The sequence below is a fragment of the Pelophylax lessonae genome, assembly GCF_965119305.1.
Source record: "Pelophylax lessonae genome assembly, chromosome: 1".
Lineage (NCBI taxonomy): Eukaryota > Metazoa > Chordata > Amphibia > Anura > Ranidae > Pelophylax > Pelophylax lessonae.
In genome coordinates, this window is record NC_138768.1 from 820,298,790 (window position 1) to 820,320,202 (window position 21,413).

Sequence of the window (21,413 nt, forward strand, 5' to 3'; positions counted from 1 at the left end):
ATCCCATCCTGCTGCAGTATCAGAAAGTTTGTTAAAATGTGGACCTTTCTGCCACCAAGCCAGTTCTGGCTAATCAACCCCTCCAGCCCATTTAGCAAATTTTATTAGTGTCTTGGCACTTGTCATGTGACCAGTTAGAGGAAAAATTGTTCCTCTTCCCCCTACATATACTGTTTATCTTTAGATATTTTAAATGCACTGTAGATCTAAGGGTACAATTTGATCGAACAGTAAAATACCAAGCAATTTGAAGATAAAGCAAAGCGAAATCTACAAAACACGAACACAAATATCTGTTTTATTTTCCTTGTTTTTAAGTACTGAAGTAATAAAAAAATTACAATGTACTCCATGACCTGGTAACTGTCCAGGTCGCTTGCCCATTTCCCCACCCTTCCTTCTTCTGAATGGTCAAAGTAAATAATCCAAAAAGGAAATGTTAATTAAATTAAAGAAATACATTTGAACAAAATAGGTCTAAATCAATTCAATACATAAATCCAGGCACATCAGTGCTAGTTCTAAATCAATGTAAAATTATAAGAGCCTGCTTATTTACATTTTACTTAGAACACGCATTCTAGCAGAGCATCATGGCTACAATAGTATTCATTTAAAAAACTTGAGAAAACATAAAAACAAAGGAAAAAAAAAACCCTTCTATAAGAAACTTCCCTATAGGCCCACAAAATATTAAGAGGGGGAAAAAGGATATTTAAATCAAATTTACAGGGTGTCTTTGGAGCGACTCCAAAAACGAGAGGTATATTTTGTACAGTCTAAAAAAAGTGTTTTGGTTTTCCGACTTGTAGGTCTTCTGGTCTCACACCTCAGCTGAGAAAAGTTCTTATCGGCAGTAAGACAATGGAACTCCAAGAAAAGCGGAACCGTTATCTAGTGTCTATGTGTCTGTTTTGCAATCTCCAAACTATTCCAGGGATTGTAAACACTTCCTTTAAGCCCGTACTGGGAACGTGCTGTGACGAGGTAAGCCTCAGAGCTATAGATAGGCATAGGTCAGCTGCCACAGGAAGTCCATTCGATGTACAGAATGCAGGCCAAAGTTGTTAAACTTTCCCGAGACTGGCTTCATTTGCTTTCAGTACTGCCACTGCATCTTTCACTGCGTGGTAGATGACGTTCTTCACCTGTGTATGCAAAGGATTTGCAAAATTACAGAAAATATTTTAAAGGCACCAATAAAATCTACCTAAAGTTACATTGACCAGTTTCTGAACCGCCCCAGTAAATCCCAGGGCACTCTGGATGTGTTTTCTCATGGTAGTACTGCCTTACAAAACCCATTTACCAAGCTTGCCCAGTGATTGATATAAAGTATTACTATAAACACAACAGGGGAAAATACAGTATATTGTCAAAAGTATTGGGACACCTGCCTTTACATGCACATGAACATTAATGGCGTCTTAGTCTGTAGGGTTTAGTATGGAGTTGGCCCACCCCTTGCAGCTATAACTGCTTCAACTCTTCTGGGAAGGCTGTCCACAAGGTTTAGGAGTGTCTATGGGAATGCTTGACCGTTCTTTCAGAAGCGCATTTGTGAGGACAGGCACCGATTATGGACTAGAAGGCCTGGCTCCCAGTCTCTGCTCTAATTCATCTCAAAAGTGTTCCATCGGGTCAGACTCGGTGCAGGCCAGTCAAGTTCCTCCACCACATGTCTTTCTGGACCTTGCTTTGTGGACTGGTCCAAATAATTTGGTGGTGGGGGGGCGGGTTGGGCTTGGCCCCTTAGCTCCTGTGAAGGGAACTCTTAAGGCGTCAGCATACCAAGACATTTTTGAAAAGGTCATGCTCCCAACTTTGTGGGAACAGTTTGGAGATGACCCCTTCCTGTTCCAATATGACTGCCCAACAGTGCTAAAAGCAAGGTCCATAAAGACATGAATGAGCGAGTTTGAGGGACTTGACTGGCCTGCACAGAGTCCAAATCTTAACCTGATAGAACACTTTTAGGATGAATTACAGCGGAGACTGCGAGCCAGGCCTTCTACACCAACATCAGGTCAAACATGCCCATAGACACACTCCTAAACCTTGTGGACAGCCTTCCCAGAAGAGTTGAAGCTGTTATAGCTGCAAAGGGTGGGCCAACTCAATATTGAACCCTACTGACTAAGACTGGGATGCCATTAAACTTTGAGGCGTTCCAATACTTTTGACAATATAATGTATATCAAAGCTAGAGGAGATAAAATCTGGAGCAGCTGTGCGTGGCAACCAATCCGCTTTTATCCTCAGTTTGTTCAATGAAATTGGAACTGAAGAAAACCGAGCTGTGCAGATCAGATTACATCGTCAGCATAGTCTGTGTGCCGGAATAACCAACTCTTGCTCATGCACAGGAAATACAGCATTTCAAGCTGGCCAATAAAGATATTCGGAAGACCAGCACCAAAAAGGAGCCACAGTGAAGATGTTAGTGTGGTGTCACTTACGGACTAAATACGGACTAAAAAAAATAAAAAATTGTTACAACAGGAAGATTATTTTTTTAAACGCAACACAGATAAAACTGCATCAGTTACTTTGTACTAAGTTTACAGGAATATCCCAAATGACCACCGATATTGGCTGGTCATTCAAACCGTAACTAATTTGAGAGGGACTTCAACTGTCAGTAGCTCTTGCAAAACAAAAAACACACCACCTATGGAATTTCATAGTACAGATCTTTGGGAATTCCACCAGTAATTTTCAAAATCCGGTTGGATGAATACTGTGAGAACCGACTACTAACCCTGGCATATATCTATGAGAAAGGTCTTCATTGACCCCCTATAATTTAGGGGTCCACCATATCTGGTAAATCACTGGGTGATCCCGCTATTTGGTGGAGGTGTTGCTATCAGAAGAAGCACCAATATAGAAGTCTTCAGCCTTTCCATTGATTTTGGACTGTTTGCAGTGGTTCACAATTTTTTTATTGTTGGGACTTCTCGTTCATTTGGTTACGAGTTACTTTGCACTATATTGATTTTTTTTGGTTTATTATTCAAGTTTGTGTAAAATGTATATATTCATTTAGCAATTGACACCAATCACTTGGGCTTTGCAATCAATTTATATACTGTTAATTTTACACTATTCTATATATTGCTATTTCTTCACAGCACATGATACTGCACAATCTGTTTCGTTAACACATCTCTATCACATACAAATAGGTTGAGTGCAGCCATTAGATTTCATTATATAATTTTGCTATAATTTTAAAAATGAGCATATCCTACAAAATCTGAACACTGCCCGAAAAAGTACCTGCCAGAATATGAGTATGCATTCCAAAAACATTACAAAATCGCATGCGTTTAAAAAGGTTTGTGGCCATTCTAGTTTTGAGGTATGGAAACCACCCTACAAATAACAGACAACATTGGAAAGCCTCTCATACCTGCAGCTTGTCCTCATGGTTTGTATGTGTGTGGGAAAGATAGCGGAATTCCTGAGTCAGCCAGAAACAGTGCTTAACGTGCTCCGGAGATACAAAGTCTTCTGCAACTTTTATACAGCTGTACAAGTTGTGCACCTAAAATGAGAAAAGCGATAAAAGGAATCAGAAACCATAACAATCCCAACATCTGTAAAGACATCAGCATTTCACAGGCAAAGAAAATAGGACCAGCAAAAGATTACATTACCTGATGAGGGGCTCCAGCTGGAATGAAGACTACATCTCCCAGGAACTGCACAATGGCCCAGCCCTGAACCCCGTGTTCCTGGAGAAGCCTCTTCCTCAGAATGCTGTCTAGATACCAGCTCTGATCGTGGATTGGATCATGATCTGCGGGGTTCTCCTGACCCTGCTCCTCTGCCACCTTTAGAAACAGCACAAGTTATCAACTTAACATGGTATCATTTAAGCTAGGAATAATAAAGTCCATTTTTTTTTTTTGTTGAATTTCTAGTACTTAATTGCATTTAAAAAACAGCAGCTTTACATGCCAGCCCACAAAAAAAAAAAAAAAAAAAAAAAAAAAAAAAAGTGCCTCACGTTTCTTACTCACCACATAAGAAAAATAGGATTTTTGACTTACCGCAAACTCCATTTCTCTGATGTTCATTGGTGGACAGGTCCTGATCTTAACCATTGGGACGTCCCAAAACAGTGTTTAACATGAGTGGGAACAGCGAAAAAGAAATTCCCAAGGCTAAACTATAGCCAACCAGATAAACAGGGGCTCAACCAAAACAACTGGAGCCCACCCGAAAAAACAAAAAAAACAAAATACACCCTCAAAGAGGACCAGGTCCTCTAAACAGCAGCCTACAAAACTTTGCAGCCAAAGAACGCATCCACTTTATAGAACTTTGTGAAAGTGTGCACCGACAACCTGGTGGCCGCCTTGCAAACCTGCGTCACTAACGCCTGATGACGGCAGGCCCAGGAGGCACTGAGTGCCCTAGTAGCGTGTGCCTTGACAAGGAAAGGAGGAACCTGACCCTTGATGGAATAGGCTTGAATCACCGTCTGTCTGATCCATCTGAAAATGGTCGCAGAGGAAGCGGACAACCCTTTCCGAGGCCCACCCGTAAGCACAAATAAGGAGTCTGACTTCCTAAAAGACTCTGTAGCTGCCAGGTACACCCTAATCGCCCGGACCACATCCAAGGCATGCAAAGCAATTTCCTTCGGATGTTTTGGCCTGGAACACAGGGAAGGTAACAAGGTCTTCATTCAAATGAAAATCAGACAACCTGAGGAAGGGACAACGGACAGGGAAGAACCACTTCATCACTGTGAACCAACAAGGTGAAGGACACGGCAACGCCGCCCATTCTGACACTCTGCGCGCAGAGGTGAAAGCCACCAAAAAGGCCAGCTTCTGGGACAGCATAAGCAAGGGAATCTCCTGACAATTCTCAAAAGGAGGCTTCTGAAGGGCCGAGAGCACCAAATCGAGGTCCCAAGGCAGCAACTGCACTTGAGGGGTCAAGTGCCTAACTCCCTGAAGAAAAGTACACACCAGGGAGTGTGTGGGGCCAAGTGCCATTGAAAGAAGACCGCTAAAACCAACACCAGACCCTTGATGGTACGCAAGGCCAGTTTCTGCTCAACCCCCCCTTTGAAGGAAGGTCAAGATCCAAGCCACCCAAGGAAAAAAAAAAAAAAAAAAAAAAAAAAAAGACTCAAACTACGCAATGTACCTCTTCCACGTACGATAGTAGATCTTCCTAGTAGATTTCCTAGCCTTTAACCGTATAGGAACTACAGACTCAGACAAACCTATCTGCACCTGGCATTCAACAGCAAAGCCAGCGACTAAAGCAGGAGGGAAGATTGGTCCTTGGACCAGCAATCCTGCCTGAGGGGAAGGTTCCAAGGAATGTCGGTGACCAGCTGCACCAGATCGGCGTACCAAGCCAAGTCCTGGGAAACTAAAAAGACCGGAATCCCTTCTGCCTTGATCCTGCATAGAAGTCTTGGCTGACGCTTGAGAAGAGGGAAGGCATAAATCAGACACTGACCCCACGGGGTCACCAGCGCATTGGTGGCGTCCGCCAGAGGATCCCGTGACCGAGCCACAAACCTCTGCACCTTTCTTTTGAGCCAGGACACCAACAGATCCACCTCGAGGGTGCCCCACCGGAGACACAACTGGTGAAACCTCCGGATAAAAGGACCACTCCCCTTGGTCCAAAAATCCCCGATGCAGGGAAGCCACCACCATGCAAACAGACTATTCTGAACTTCTGCACCCGCACAAATCGGTTTAGTGCCTTAAGGTCCAGAATTTGACACACCTTGCCTTCCTAGAGACTGTAAACATGTTTGAGTAAAACCCCTGAAGACGTTCCGAAGTCGGAATTAGGAGCATCCCCCTTTAAAGTCTTGCACTGTCCCAAAAACAGCCTGTAAAACAGACCGAGGACAGTCGCACGCTGGAAGGAAGAATCTTACCGGGTAAGAACGAAACTCCATCTTGTAGCCGGACCGAATGACTTTGTGGACCCACCCGACTGATACCAGGGGAGTCCACTGGTCCAGGAGCCAGCGAAGACCTCCCCCACTCTAGACACGGGTGAGGGTGCACCTTCATGCTGAAGGGGCCTTGTCCGCGTGTCTGGAGAAGCCTCTAGAGGAGGCCCCGAAGGGCTTTGATCCCTTGTCAGTCGACCCTGAGGGACGAAACTTCTTATGAGCCAAGAAGGAGGGCCCACGTCTACGAGGGTCCTTGCGCTTAGTAGCCTGCGGAAGAAAGGTACTCTTCCCCCCTGCGAGACCTTTTATGATGTCCATCCAGAGTAGCAACAAACAAGCAACCCACTGCCAAACGAGAGCAGTGAGCCACTAGGGGAGCTTCAGGATCTGAGACAGAAGAGGAAGGGGGCTCTCCAAAGATCCCAGGAATGCCATCAGTGCATCGATGGATGGGACCTGGAGGGCCCCGAAGCCTCAGAGGGGAGATGTGCTCCAAAGACTCCATAAGTCACCATGGGGACCCCATCAAAAAAAATGTAAAGAGTAAAACACTGCAAAGGGACAACCCCAACTGCTCTGGCAGCCCACCCGGTTGCCAGCCACAGAGCACCAATCAATTCTCAGTAGAGAGGGAGAGGACCCCACCAGACTCCCCACCTTGCAGAAACCAGGCACCGCAGCTACCAGGAGAATCTGCACGAACCGAGGTCAGGAAATGAAAAGATCCAGGAGTCAGTACCAGGAGAGGAGGGGCTCTCACCGCCAAAATCGCCACCCAGAAGGCTCCACTGTCGTGGCCACCACTATTTTTAAATGGAAAACCACCGAAAAACAGCGGCCAGATTATACAGACAAATTGGCGGCCCGTGCAGCAACACGAGGCTCCCAGGAGGGATCCCTAGACCTCAGAAAACAGCACAGGCAGGAGCCCCCACCAGGTGCAGCCCCCCCCTGCCCATTGCCAGCACAGCACCCTGCCCCCACCCTAGGCGGTGGAATTGCCCCCCCCCCCCCCCACACATCGTCAGTGAGATGGCCCACAGGGACCATCAGACCAATGAGAGGGGTGCCTAACAGGAAGGAGGGGAACCCAGGAGTCCTACCCTCCCTATGCCCACCCCAAAACCTTCCAGGGGGAGAGGAGGGCGGTTACTTACCATACCAGGAACCAGGTGAGCACCACTCCAGACAGAACCGCCTCTCAGTCGAAAAGGGGTGGCTGTCGGCCAGGAAGGACACTGCGACTCGGGCCGAGACCCGGTTGTACAAGACCTCGAGAGGCATTTAACTCGCAGGCAAGCCCCCGTCCGGTGAGGCGATGTCACGGCCAACCTAGCGATCGCTGAGGTGTGTGCGCGCTCGCTGGCCTGACTGGGGTGACTGGGGTGACCACTGGATCTAGATTATTCAGTCCGTCATCCAGTCCGGCAGTTGATTGTAGAACGCACAGGAAAAAAAATCCAGGAGAAAAAAAAAAAATTCTATCTAAAAAGAAAAAACATTGCCAAGACCAAAGATCCCAGCAAGGAACTAAGTCCTTACTCCTGACTAGGGCAAAAAAAAACAAAAAAAAAAAAAAAAACAGCACCTATAGCAGAGAGAGGGAGAATACCCCCTGGGACTGCCCATGGGTGTAGCCAGAATTTTATTCCCCAGAAATAGGGGGCAGTATAACGCAATGGTTAAAAAGATCAAGAGCTGTGTCCGTCAATGAACGAGCGAGAATTTTTTTTTTTTTTATTGTTGGCGTTTAAACCTTTCCTGCTGGCTATAGGAAGTTTTACAACCAGAGTTATATTAGCTTCCTTATCATTTGATTGGCTGTTACATTTATCAGGAGCCCATTCCTACCATCTCCTGATCATCACTGTGTGAATGGAAGTTGTTGGCAAAAACTTTGTCACAGTGCTGAGTGCACTCCCAACATGAAGCATTAGTGCATACAGTATGTAGCAGATGGAATAAGGTCCATTTCCGTGAAGCCACATACAGCCATTGGAATTAGGTTACTGGACTAACCAGCATCGGCTTACAGAATTGGATCTCTGCTCTCTCAGAGCACAACGGCTTAATTGAGGAAGGTGTATGTCAGACCACTGCGCTCTGTATGAGAACAGAGGTCCATCTCTATTTTAGTGCTAGTACTTAACTGTTTTACAGCAGCTTTAAACATTAGTCCACTAAACACAGTGTAATAGGCACATTACCTTTTTTAAGAACTGCCGGATCTTCTCAGTGTCCTTTGCTGCATAGATGTGCCATAAAGCTCCGGGCTTCTCTTTGAACTCCACAAAGCGCTTAATGGTCAGTTCATCAGCATCTCCCTCTTGAACAGTCCTCAGCACTTCTGTTGCATTAGGAATCAATGTTGATAATTAGTGTCCAGCTTTGGAACGCTTACGAAATCAGACTAAGCCAAAAAAAAATAAAATCAGCCTACCTTGCTCCTGATCCCCCTCGTCCTTTGGGATTCCCACATATACCATAACATTGGCTGCATCAGACACATCAAGGTGGAGGTTGGTTGTCCCATACTTTCGGTCCTCTGGTGTAAGTAAACCTATTGCAAAAATACATAAGCATAATTATATCCAAGCAGTAACCAAAAAAAAAAAAAAAAAAAAGTAATGTTCACATAAGCGATATCCACATATCGCATCTCTTTCTAAACTTTATCTTGGTGATAATATGTGTGTGTGTTATTATATATATATATTTTTTTTTTTTTATTTTGACACATCGCCACTGGGTTTTTAATTTTTTGCTAAACAAACGAAAAGGAAAAAAAAAAAAAAAAGTTTGTTTTAAATAAGTAATTTCTCCTTCACTGACTGCTACAGATTTGCAGCACTAGTGGGCAGTGTTGGGGCTGCACTGATAATCAGTGCCCCAATTGTCAGTGCAGATATCCCCTGTGTGGATTTACCAGGGTTTTTGGCACTCATGCCCTGTACGCATGAGGGGAAGATGCAGTTTCCATCTGTGATCAGTTGGGATTGGACACAGCTCATCACATGGTAAAGAGCCATGATGATTGGCTCTTCACCTGATCCGTGATCGGCTGCGTCCAAAGGAGCAGAAATCGCAGATCACTGCTAATGTGTCCCGCAGGGGGCAACGCGAGCCAGGTCATATGCAAATTGCGGCCGCGCTGTAGCAGTCATTCGGCTATAGCGCAGGCGCAAAGGGGTTAAAGCTGCATTCTGAAGGATGTGAGGCCTTTAAAAAATAGAAGCTTAATTTAGCAATGGATGTAATTTAGAAGTGGATTTAAAACATCCTTTTTCAAAAGAAATAGAAAAAATGTGTCAACGGTTTTCAATCACGCTTGACAGACTTTGTACTGTTGTATACTGTATGTAAAAAAGTGATGTTAACCGAAAGACAGCAAGTAATCCCAGAACAAAAACCATTCAACTCAACTTCAGCAAGTTATCAAAACAGAGCATCCTACATTTCCTGATTAGTATACTAGCTACTGTAATGGACACAAGCTCATGAGCATGCTTACCATAAGCATTGTACATTTTGGGTCCGAGATCAGGGCGCACAAAGTATGATGGAAGCCGAGAGGCGAGATTTAGCCTGCCTTCCCTTCTAGTGTATTCGGGCAATGGGATGTTGTTCATGAGATCCTCAAACCTGCAAAAAAAGATTACCTTTCCATTAACCTACCAAACAAACAAATGAAGATTGTTTTTTTTTTTTAAAATAATTTAAAAACAGCAAGCCGTATTCCATATTTATTACACCTATTTTTTGAAAGCCTCTATTATTTTAGGTATACTGAGTTACCAAACATTGACAAAAGCAGAATTACGCATTAACCCTGACTACTCCTAAAACTGTCCCTTTCCCCTCTCCTAACACCTATGCTTACCTGTGTAAGAAATGTGTATACTTGCCTATTTTCAGGCCGATCCAGTCACGTGATTCCCTATGTCATACAGCAGCAATGCAGGGGAGAGGAGAAAGTACCCCAACAGGAGCTGGTTATGCCTGAAGCAGTAATGTAACCCATAGGTTTCAAGGGCGCATCCGTTGTCTCTCCTCTCCAGCTGCTACTGGATGACAGCTGAGGAAATCACATGACATGGTAGGATAATCCAAGCCACCAATACTACTGATTTCTATGATGGATATACCCCTACATTTGGGTTCACATAACCTTACTGGCTCTTATCAGCCCATAAACAGACAATACTGAATAATGTTTGAGGAAAGCATTATCAGCTGTAGACTTCTCTCCCATGGTAAATAAGCCTCTACTACTATTAAGATTGGCAAACTACAAAAATTGAACAGTAGAATATTTAATAACCCAGTGCTTCTCAACTTTTTTCCAATTATGCACAATTTCGAGGCACTCCTAATATTTTTAAATAATGCAGCAGCATCCACACATGTAGGATACCAAATATTGGAGATGATCTATTCTTGCAAAGCAAAAATACACTTTTTCCCACTGGTACTGTGTGTTCCCCCTTTTTTTCTCTTCACCACGCAGTGAACGTGAGGTTATTGCTGACAGAGGGTCAGGATGTGAAACAATGATGCTGTGCTGGTGCCAGACGTCCCCCCATATCAACCGACGACTTCAGTAGTAGTTAGGATGCTGGTAACTGGCCCAGACAGTGCCCAAGATTGTAACGTTACACAAAAGAAAACCTGTGGCAATGTATATAAAAAAAAAAAGCAGGCTTGATCCTCCCCACTGGCTTGTACATTGGGGCAATTTTAAGGCATTTTGCCAAGGTGCCCCCGAAGAATTGGTAGGGCACCCCGGGGTGCCTGCACACCCAGGTTGAAAAAACCTGGAATAACCTACCGAGAGAGCATCATATCTCGGAAATCTTCACCAGGAGGCCAATCTTTTAACTTCAGCACCATCGCCTCCCCTTGGTCATTTTTAAGGCGTTCTGTAAATAAAAAGGAATATGAAGAGCACAGATTGTTATAAAACCGAATAGCCAATCAAATTTGTTGAAATGATTCTTAATTGGAAGGGACAAAATCCTACATACTGGATATATCTTCAAAGCCATCCCAGAAATCACCAACAGTGGCTCCTGTGATGATGTCGTTGGTTCTGCAGTTCACCAAGTCAACCTCCTGCTCACCAAACTCTATCCTGAAAGACTCCGGCCTCCAAAGCTCACCGTTCAATTTATTGTGAACTCCAGATACCATCACAGGCTAGAAGAGAACAAAACAATGTTGGAAAAAAAAATGGTTTTGTAAGAGAGAAGCATCACACCTGTCATTGAAGGTAAAGGGTTAATGTATTGTTCACTTTGAAACTGCTATTCTGGTTTCAAAGAATGGGGTAGATTACTGTACACTCACACAATTTAGGGTACTGAAATTCAGGAGATTTCCCAACAAGCGGTTAACTTCCTCAGTAGGATTTAATCACCTGTGTAGCCATAGCCTTAGGCAGCCTGTAGGGCTCACTGAACTCTACAGACATCACTCAGGCATTGCTGGATGACAGCTGATGCAAGAGAACAGCAAAAATATGCACGTTCGTTAGCTCCCTTATACACAGTGGGTGCATTTTTTTTCCTTGCACCATTCAAAAAGTCACAGCTCCAGTCTGAATCCTTTAATAGCCAACATTAACCACTTAAGCCCCGGAGGATTTGGCTGCTAAAAGACCAGGGGGTATTTTGCGATTCGGCACTGCGTGACTTTAACGGACAATTGCGCGGTCGTGCGACGCTGTACCTAAAAAAATTTGACGGCCTTTTTTTCCCCACAGAGCTTTCTTTTGGTGCCATTTGATCACCTGTGCGATTTTTTGATCACGCGCTATAAACAAAAAAAGAGCGTCAATTTTGCAAAAATAACAATATTTTTCACATTTTTTTTATATGAAATTCCCCCCCCCCAAAAAAAAGTAAAAATCAAAATTTAACATTTTCGGACAATTTGTTTTATGCTACATATGTTTGGTAAAAATCGCAAAAAGCGTATTTTGATTGGTTTGCGCAAAAGTTATTGCGTTTACTAACAAAGGGAAAGATTTGTCATTTTTTTTTAACGCATAATGGCGGCGATCTGCGATTTTTTTTGCGGTACTGCGACATTGGGGCGGACAGATCGGACCCTTGACTGACATTTTTGACACTTTTGGGGTTACCAGTGACATTTCTACAGTAATCAGTGCTATACATATGCACTGTTACTGTAAAAATACACTGGCAGTGAAGGGGTTAACTTTGAGAGGGAGGGGCTGTGTGTGTCCCTAGGGGCGGGATTCTAACTGTGATTGGCTGTCTGTTGAGCTGTAGTTACACTGATCAACGGTCCTACATAGTAGAACAGTATGATCAGTGTTTCTACACAGGGGAGAATGACAGGCAGCTTGTTTACACTAGCTGCCTGCCTTTCTCCCTCTCCCCCGACGATCGCAGAGTAAACGGCGGACATCGGGTCCGCCGGTCACACGCGCGGGGGGTCCGTGACCGCTCGCAGCCAGCGGGAGCTCCCCAGAGCCTCACAGGCTAGTGACGTATATATACACGTCACTTTGCCTGTGAGGGGCTGACCGCCGCAGTATATCTACATGCGGCGGTCGGCAAGCGGTTAATATGGTGAGGTTTTCACACCATGAGTGTCCATCTGTGCAACCAGCAAAAGCGGTTTTACATAACCCATGGACGCCACATTTATTTGAGTAACGCGATGACTATTTGCATCCAACTGGCTGCTGTGAAGCGTCAGATTTTTCCTCAAGCAGTTTAAGATCCAATATTTGTGCAAAGCTAAGGCAGTTCTTCATAGGCACAAAAATGATTCTGTGCTAGACAAAACTCTGATGCTGCACACTATCTTTATTGCAACCAGCACTGGGCAAACTGGTCTAAAGTGCCTTACTAATATCCCTAATTTTCCTCTATTCTTGAAACTTACAACTCTCCAAAAGTTTAACAGCCACTAGGCATTAGTTAACCACTTGCTGACCACATGAGGCCATTATACAGTGGCAAAGTGGAACTCCTGTGGCAGATCATCAGGTAGGGGGGGCGTGCGCACTGATTCTGCTGTGGTTAGTTACAGCAGAAGCCAATCAGTGACTGCCACAGCCAATGGATGTCTGCTGGCACCAACTGATGGGGAGAATGACAGAACAGAGCTCTGCCTATGCAAACAAAGCAAAGCTCTGTCATGTCAGCATGGATGTGCTGGATTTTGTTTCCCTGCAAAGCAGGGAATAAAATCCAGCACATCCCTTAGCAAAAACACACATTATAAACACAAAATACTGGTTAGGCACACATTTAACCTTTTGATGTTTAACCCATTCCCAGCCAGTGTCATTAGTACAATGACCGTGTATATTTTTTGCACTGGTGTCACTGATTTCCATGAAGTGTCAAGATTGTCCACCACAATATGGCAGTCCCGCTATAAGTCACAGATTGCCGCCTTTACTAGTATAAAAAATAAATAAAAAATTCCAGTATTTAATACTATAGTTTGTAGATGCTATAATTTTTGCGCAAACCAATATATGCTTATTGGGATTTGTTTTATCAACCAAAAAAATAAATATGTAGCAGAATACATATTGGTCTAAATTAATGAAGAAATTCAATTTTAAAAAATGTATTGGATGTTTTATAAAAAAATGTTTTTTTCAGAAATTGTCAATCTTTTTTTCGTTTATAGCACAAAAAAAAAAAAAACCACAGGTGATCAAATACCACCAAAAGAAGGCTCCATTTGTGGGAAAACATAAAATGTAAATGCTGTACAGCGCTGCATGACCGCGCATTAGTAAGTTAAATTAACAGTTTCGCATAGCAAAAAAAAATAAAAAAATGGCCTGGTCCTGAGGGGGGGGGGGGGGTAAATCTTCCCGAGGTCAAGTGGTTAGGAGAAAAGTATAAGCCAATTTAAAATTCAAAACTATTAAAAAACAAAAAAACCTCACAACAAAAACATCAGGGTACTAAAAAGAGCAAGTGTAACTTCACTGATCTATAGCCATGAAGATATGACACTTACCTGGCCCTGTTTCCAGCACTCCCTGAAAACATTCCAGTTGCTTTTATTGCTGGGGTCTTGTAGACAGAGCAATCTGTTGTCGCACAACCAATAGTGCGGTGTATTGAATCCCATGAGGCTGGGTTGGACTGCAAGCCCCTGTGGCCTTCTGGTGGGTTCGGTCATGGGTTTCGTTTGTACCAGTGATGCAAAGATGTCATCGAGAAGCTTTGGAGTGCTCTTCTCACTGCTTTCTTGCTACAGAACAGAACATATTTCCAAGTAAGACCGTGTTCACAAAATCAAACATCTATGTAAATTATCTGTTATCATTAAACAGCAGAATACTACAGAAGCAGTCAGCATACTCAGTAGCTGTATATGATAATGTAATACGATACAATGAAAGATAACAAAATTGTGTCCAGACATGACATTTTTTGACACCCCAAAAGTTGAAGAATATCAACATAGCTTGGCCATGTGCAACCCCCCCCCCCCACCCGCTAATCGGAAGCAGGAGATGAAAGAACCAGACAAGCTCTACCTCCAAGCTGACTTGTCAGAGCTTACACAAGGCATGGCACTCTCTGCCCCATGTGATCAATCTTACCAGTGATCACCAGTGCTGTCAACTCAGAAGAGGAACAAGTTAAAGAGGAAGTAAACCTCCTCTGCAAGTTGTACCTATAGGTAAGTCTATGATAAGGCTTAAATATAGGTACTGTAAATATCTCCTAAACATGTACCGTTTAGGAGATATTTACCTTACATGCAGCCAGTGACATCACTGGCGCATGCGCTCTGAAGGAACGGCCGCTGGGGCCGTTCCTTCAGAGCCCCGTGCCGTGACCGTCGGCTCCCACGCGCATGCGCGACATAATTGCGGGTCCAGTCAATCAGATGGGCAGACGCCGCGAACCCGGAAAAGGGTGACAGAACAGGTCACCCACGAGAGAGGTGAGCGGACGGGGCCTCGTTCTTAGGTAAGTATTTCATAATGAGCTAGTATGTGATGCATACTAGCTCATTATGTGTTTTGTCTTTCAGGTGTACTTTTAAAAAAAAAAATAAATTCTGAGGTTTACAACCTATTTAAATGTGCCTCCATACCAAGAAAAGGCTGGACATTTATATTCGCTCCAAGAAAATGAGCAGATTGGCAAGGTAGCAAAGGAAATAATGCCAGAATATTCTGCTAGGTATGGGGAAAGTTAAGTGACCCTATTACTTTCAACTGCATGGGCAAAGCAAAGCAGGCCATCCCTTAAGAAAAATGTTGCAATTCGGCAATGAAGATATGTGCTCAATTGATTAAAAGACAGATCTACTACTACAAACAGCTCAAATCAGCTCCAAGTCTTCTAAATATTGGGCTGCCCCAAATAAAGAATGAATTTAAAAAAGGGACAGCACTAAGCATCTAGAATAGTGTGAGGTACACCAGATGGAAATTTTGGTGCTGAAACCAAACTATCCAGGCTGCACCTGGCCGAAAATGAAAACGTTTTTAAAATAAATAAAAGGATTGTATTCAACTTTTTAATAGAAGGAATTTAAATAAAAATGTATTTATTGTTGGCCATTATCGGCACCCTTAGAGCAAGAAAAATGCATCCCTTAAAAATGATATGCATGTCTTCACACTGGTCCCTTGCACTTCCGTCGTGTTAACGTTGCTTGCAGAATTTTTGGAAGAAAAAAAAAAAAACACCTCCCCATTGAAATGCATTAAAACACAGCAAGAATGCATCAATGAACACACCTGTGTTATGTTTTTGATGCGGTATTTGAGTCACATGACATGTGGAAACCAGTTTTAGCACCATTAAATCTGCACCTTTTTCTCAATCTGAAAAATGCCGAAAACACCATTTTCGGCCAATAGGTTTTAGCTGCAGAAAATTCGGTGCATCTCTACTAGATTTGTAACCCGCATATCTATCAGTTCTCCACTTGTGAACAATTCGTAAACATGCTGAACACAGGCCCTTACCTTGATGCTGGAAGAATGGAGGAGATTCCGTAAAAAGCCAGAGCTATTACTGCTCATAGGAGAGAGAATGGAGCTGCTGAATGGCTGTAGAGAGGCAGCTGGCTTTCCAAAACTAGCAAAAGAGGGTAGTGTTTTACTTTCTGTCTTCACTATAGAAGTGAATGGGTTATCTGTAGGAAACAAAGCACTTGTTAAAATTAGAGCCAAGCATGTATCCCCATAATAAAGATTTGTCTGCTCCTTGAGCACACTGGCAAATTACACACATACCGCCCTAGGTCAAAGAAAAACAGCTAAGAACACCACTTCCTACCTTTGTTTTCCTTGTTGACATTTGTGTTGGGAAGGTTTGTCAGCCAACTTAAAGGACCAGAGCCTGAAGATAAAGGCGGTTTACTACTAGGGGGTAAAGGATCTTGTGTGGAAGGCTTACTCTGCTCAGGTAGAGTTCCATTTGTAGTTTCAGTGCTAGAACTCTGCAATTATATACATAATGGTAAGTAAGAGCAAAAAGCAGAAATAAGGTACACAACATAAATATAGGACTGCATACCTGTTTCACCTCTTCTTTCACAGTTGGTTTAGGTAAAGGCTTTTGATTCCTATTGGAACACGGGCAATTTGACTTTATTCCCCACTTCCCTCTGACAGAGTGAACTACATCACCCACATCATACAGTGCTGAAACACAAAAACAGTGGTCACTAAAGACAGACCGAAATCACTACAGTGTAAAAATCAGCAACCTCTAGTTGGGGCTAGTAGTCAATCATTTTACAGATCCTTCCATGCCGACAGAGCTAGCCAATAAATGTCAGATTTTCGGAAAAAATCCACATCAGGAAAAAGGTCAACTAGGGACCAACATCTAACAAATGACTGACAGAATTACTAGAACTAGCAATTGCAGGTATCCATCTGATAATAGATTCCTAGCTGTCTGACTTCAAAACTTTGAGCAACTGAACCGAAACAAGGAAGAAGATCAGAAAGTCAGATTACAATAACTCCAAATCTGCATACTTGTTCCAGGTCAGTGCCTCAATGTGCTATAGATCTTCTCACATGATAGCGGCAACCTGTATTTTTACAAGCTGTCAACAATGGCAGCCCCCATATTTTCTCAGTTTGTTTTAATGCCTTGTGAACCTGGGAGCAGCAACTGGTTACGGATTTTGAAAGGTGCAAGAGCAAGGTCTATTCTTCTGACCCTTCCTTTATTCCCAAGCGATACCAATGACCAAGGTCTCTTGAACAAATGGTCGATGGAAAGAGAGAAAACAGTCCAGGAGCTTGCAATGGCAGCTTATATAGTGTTATCCCCACAGAATCACTTTTAAAGTAGAAAGTCATCACCCTGCAAAGGGTTAGTTCACAAAAAATGAGGCAGTTTTTTGGTAATGGTGAACTGACTAACAAATAGATCTTAGAAACTTTTTAAGCTCATCTTCAGCTTTTGAGACTTCGTAAACCTCTGTTCTTGGATTGATGGAAAGAATACACCTTTGAACTTGCTTCTCCTTCAGTCTATCAAGAGTACTCCGGCAGCACTCCGCCTATCCCCTTTAATTCTGCAGCACTTGGTATTGGAAAATGTTTCCAGGCCAGACTACATTAGCCAGCCTGGACACGAGTGGGTCCTAAAGAGGTGGCGTCCTCCATAGTCCACTGGAGCATAAATAAACAAAGCCTTCATTAAATGGGCTACTGAGCCAGCAATTAAATATCTGCAAGTAAAGCTAATACATATGTATAAATCTCAAATACACACAAAATTATAGTGTACATGCTATTAACTAAACTCATGAAAATACTGCAGTTAATGTATCCTGCTTGCATCCTAACTTGATTGTATTTGACAGCTATGTACAGCACAGCTGAAAGGAGCTTCAAACCAGCAATGTATGCTACAGCAGAATCAGAAACATAGTACAGATACATAGGCAATAAAATCATGAGTGAGCTCATTTTAAAAGACAGTCTATCAAAATATGTAGAAAACAAATCAACTGTTTCTTTTGAACTTTTTGAAAAGAAAAAAAGAAAAAATTACCTTTTCCTGGAACAATTTGTGTTGACATTAGATTTTCTGGTTCATGTAACTGACCCTTCGCACATTTTAACCAAGAGAATGTTTCAATGCCATCATTTCCTGTGTTAAGAGAAGAACGGTGAAGCATTAATCAATCTTGTTCCATTCACAAACTGTTCCTCTCAAAATTGATATTTTAGCTATAGACTAAGGGCCCTTTCACACGGGCACTCTGTGTCCGCAAATCATCCTATTTTTTTGCGGATGATTTACGGACATCCGATTTTCTTCCTGTCATTTCTGTTCCGTTTTTTGGAACGGAATAGAACCATATTTTTCCTCCGTTCAAAAAACGGAAAGGAAGCAAAACCGGATGTCAGCGGTGTCATCCGCTGACATCCGCAATGCCCATAGACTTACATTATGTCCGTATATCATCCGCAAACGGATGGGATGATATGCGGACATACGGAGCAGATGACACAAGTGTCATCCGCTCCGTGAAAAAAAAAAAAAAAAGAAAAAGTGCCAGAGCGGATCGCAATGCGGTCCGCTCCGTGTGAAAGAGCCCCAAGTCTGCTGGGCCATCTCTTGGGCACTCCCAGTGGTTAGATATTCCCACCACTGCTCTTAACTGTATCACACTAAATACAGGTGCAACATGTAACATGTTCCAAAAGGTGAACTTATCCTTTAAAATAGACTATAAGCAATAGCTGCAACAGAAGAGGCTATATACTTACCTTTCCAGGAATTCGTGTGTTAAAACATTGCCACACTATTCACCAACTGATGTAGGTACTCCACACTACTGGGTGTGACTATACCTGCTCCCTCTGCCAGCTTGTATGTCACTACAGGAAGCAAAAGCGGCCAGCAGTAACCATGGCACACAGCAAGTATCCAATTCACCTAATGTGTCGAATACCTGCAGACTCCAGGGATCAGCAATGCAATGCAATACATTGCTGGAAAGGAAAAGTATATATGCTCTTCTGTTCAGGAAATTTTGTCTTTGAGATTTGAATCTGTAGTGACAGGGTGACCATTAGACTTTCCTGAAGTCACCAGGTCCTAGCAAACTGATAATCTGTCGATGGTATGAACACGTACCTTCACTTATACTCTTCTTTTTCATTCTGTAACAGTCCATGCACACTCCAAATCCACATTTAGGACAGACCCAGTGCAGATTAAAGATAGTTGTGTCACAAACATCGCACATTTCTCGCACACCACGTACAGCGCGCTTCCAGGCTACTTGTTCTGTAAAAAAACAGGAAGGAATCACCACATGTCCATATTATACCAAGAAATAATTATTGTTCAGGAAAAAAAAAAAAAAAAGCCAAAAATCTTACTTTTGGGGTCTACAGATGCCATCACTTCTTTCTCAGACATGACCAGTTTGCAGAAATGGTCCCCGATATTGGCCAAGATGTATTTGGCGGTGTCTAGGTCCAAGCCTATAACATTGCTCATTAATGGAAGCCACAAGTTTATTGCTTCAGCATCATACTTATTAGGAGTCAGGAAGCCTCCTTCCCGCAGAATCCCGTGCTTGTTGAAGTGTAACCTACAGAATAGAGTTGGGAAATGTTCATACCTTTAAGCAGTAATGCATCGTAAAAAGTTAACACTAGAATTAAAGTGGTAGTAAAATCTCAAAGATAAATTTTACTCATTTAAATAAACACACATTGTGCAAATCACTGTCTTTTGATCTCTATCCTACTTACTTTTCTTGTAATCTGTCACTGTTTAAGTCTATGACGCCCCCATGTTTAAGGCATGCTTCTCGTGCCATTAGTCCTTGCAATACCATACCGTGCCTCCAACATGGCCTCTCTGCGGCATCGCTCCGCAATCCCGCAAGAGCAAAGGCTCTATTGGGAATTTCACTATGCCACACAGGGTTGCCAAAATAATTACAAGGAAAAAACTAGGTTTGGCTAAAACCTCACTGCGCATGAGAGAGATGAGAGTTGTGCATTAGACTTCAGTTGAAGGGCCGACAATAGTTTTCTGGCTGACTGAAAAGGTGTTTGCGCCACTGGCCCTCCATTGTACTGACCTGTGCACAGCTCAGACAGTATAAGCCACCACCCCCCCCCCCCAAACACAGCTTCTCCCCTCCTGCTTTCAAGAGCAGCAGAATGCAGACTAGTACACTGCTGTTCCTGTAAGAAGTCCCTTCCTTTCCTGCTTTGTCAGCCCCAAAAGTCCAAGCCCACCAGGAAGCATTCAGGTGACCATAAAGAATTAAAATAAGGGGCTTTTTAACTTACCATAAATCCATTTCTCTTAGGTTTGATGGACACAGCTCCTGACCTTCTTAAGCATTTGGTATACTGCCCCCTACAGGAGTAGGACACTATGCAGAAAAAAAAAAAAATCTGGCTACGCCTATGGGCAGTCCCAGGGGGTATACTCCCTTTCCCTGCTATAGGTACTCTGTTTTGATCCAAGCGGTGTCAGAAGAATTTCTGGGTGCTGTGTCCGTCAATGACGAAATGGATTTCACGGTAAGTCAAAAATCCCATTTTCTCTTTCGTACATTGACGGACACAGCTCCCGACTTTCTTGACCATTGGGACGTCACAAAGCAGTGTTAAACATGAGGGGTGGGAACAGCAAAAACAGGAATACCCAAGGCTCAAATATAGCCAGCAAGGTAAACAGGAGCTCAACCAAAACTGGAGCCCATCTGAGAAAAAAAACAAAAACAAAAAAAAAAAAAAAAACACAAAACACACACACACACACACACACACACTTAACAGCAGCCTGCAAAACCTTACTCCCAAAAAAAGCATTCGCAGATGCCAACACATTCGCTTTATAGAGCCTTGTGAAAGTGTGGCCGCCTTGCAAACCTGCTTCACCGGATGACGGGAGGCACTAAGTGCTGGAGTAGAGTGCCCCTTGACAGGGAAAGGAGGAACCGGACCCTTGATGGATGGAATAGGCCTGAATAACCATCTGTCTGATCCATATGGAAATGGTCACGGAGGAAGCAGACAACCATTTCCGAGGCCCAACTGTGAGAAAAAATAATGGATCTGGCTTCCTAAAGGACTCCGTAGCGGCCAGATACACCTAAATTGCCCAGACCACATCCAAGGCATGCAAAGCAAATTCCTTCGGATGTTTTGGCCTGGGACACAGGGAAGGCAACACAATCTCTTCATTCAAATGAAAATCAGAGACCTTTTGAAGGAACAACGGGAAAAACAAACTGTCGCAGCCAACCTAGCGCGGAGCTGAGGTCTGTGCCCGCTCGGTGGCCAGACTGGGATGACCACTGGATCTAAATTATCCAGCCAGTCGCCCAGTCCGGCAGTTGATTGTAAATCTCAGAGGAAAAAAACAAAAAACTTGCCAGGACCAGGTCTCAAGGAACTAGGTCCTTGCTCCTGACTAGGCAGAAAAAAAACGGAGTACCTATA

General features: G+C 43.3%; 1 protein-coding gene across 1 annotated transcript in view; it reads right to left on the reverse strand.

The window, feature by feature from the left end:
- Positions 1-281: 281 nt before the first annotated feature.
- Positions 282-21,413, reverse strand: part of KDM3A (lysine demethylase 3A) — a 54,647-nt gene continuing 33,515 nt past the window's right edge. The window contains exons 13-27 of the mRNA XM_082268785.1: positions 19,326-19,540; positions 19,078-19,230; positions 17,986-18,084; positions 16,486-16,613; positions 16,246-16,408; positions 15,933-16,102; positions 13,958-14,194; positions 10,969-11,140; positions 10,773-10,863; positions 9,456-9,586; positions 8,385-8,504; positions 8,152-8,291; positions 3,663-3,839; positions 3,416-3,550; positions 282-1,148 (exon numbers count right to left, since the gene is read on the reverse strand). Of these exons, the coding sequence (XP_082124911.1) occupies positions 1,068-1,148; positions 3,416-3,550; positions 3,663-3,839; positions 8,152-8,291; positions 8,385-8,504; positions 9,456-9,586; positions 10,773-10,863; positions 10,969-11,140; positions 13,958-14,194; positions 15,933-16,102; positions 16,246-16,408; positions 16,486-16,613; positions 17,986-18,084; positions 19,078-19,230; positions 19,326-19,540 (2,212 nt within the window). The 3' untranslated portion in view covers positions 282-1,067. The remainder of the gene's footprint in view (positions 1,149-3,415; positions 3,551-3,662; positions 3,840-8,151; positions 8,292-8,384; positions 8,505-9,455; positions 9,587-10,772; positions 10,864-10,968; positions 11,141-13,957; positions 14,195-15,932; positions 16,103-16,245; positions 16,409-16,485; positions 16,614-17,985; positions 18,085-19,077; positions 19,231-19,325; positions 19,541-21,413) is intronic.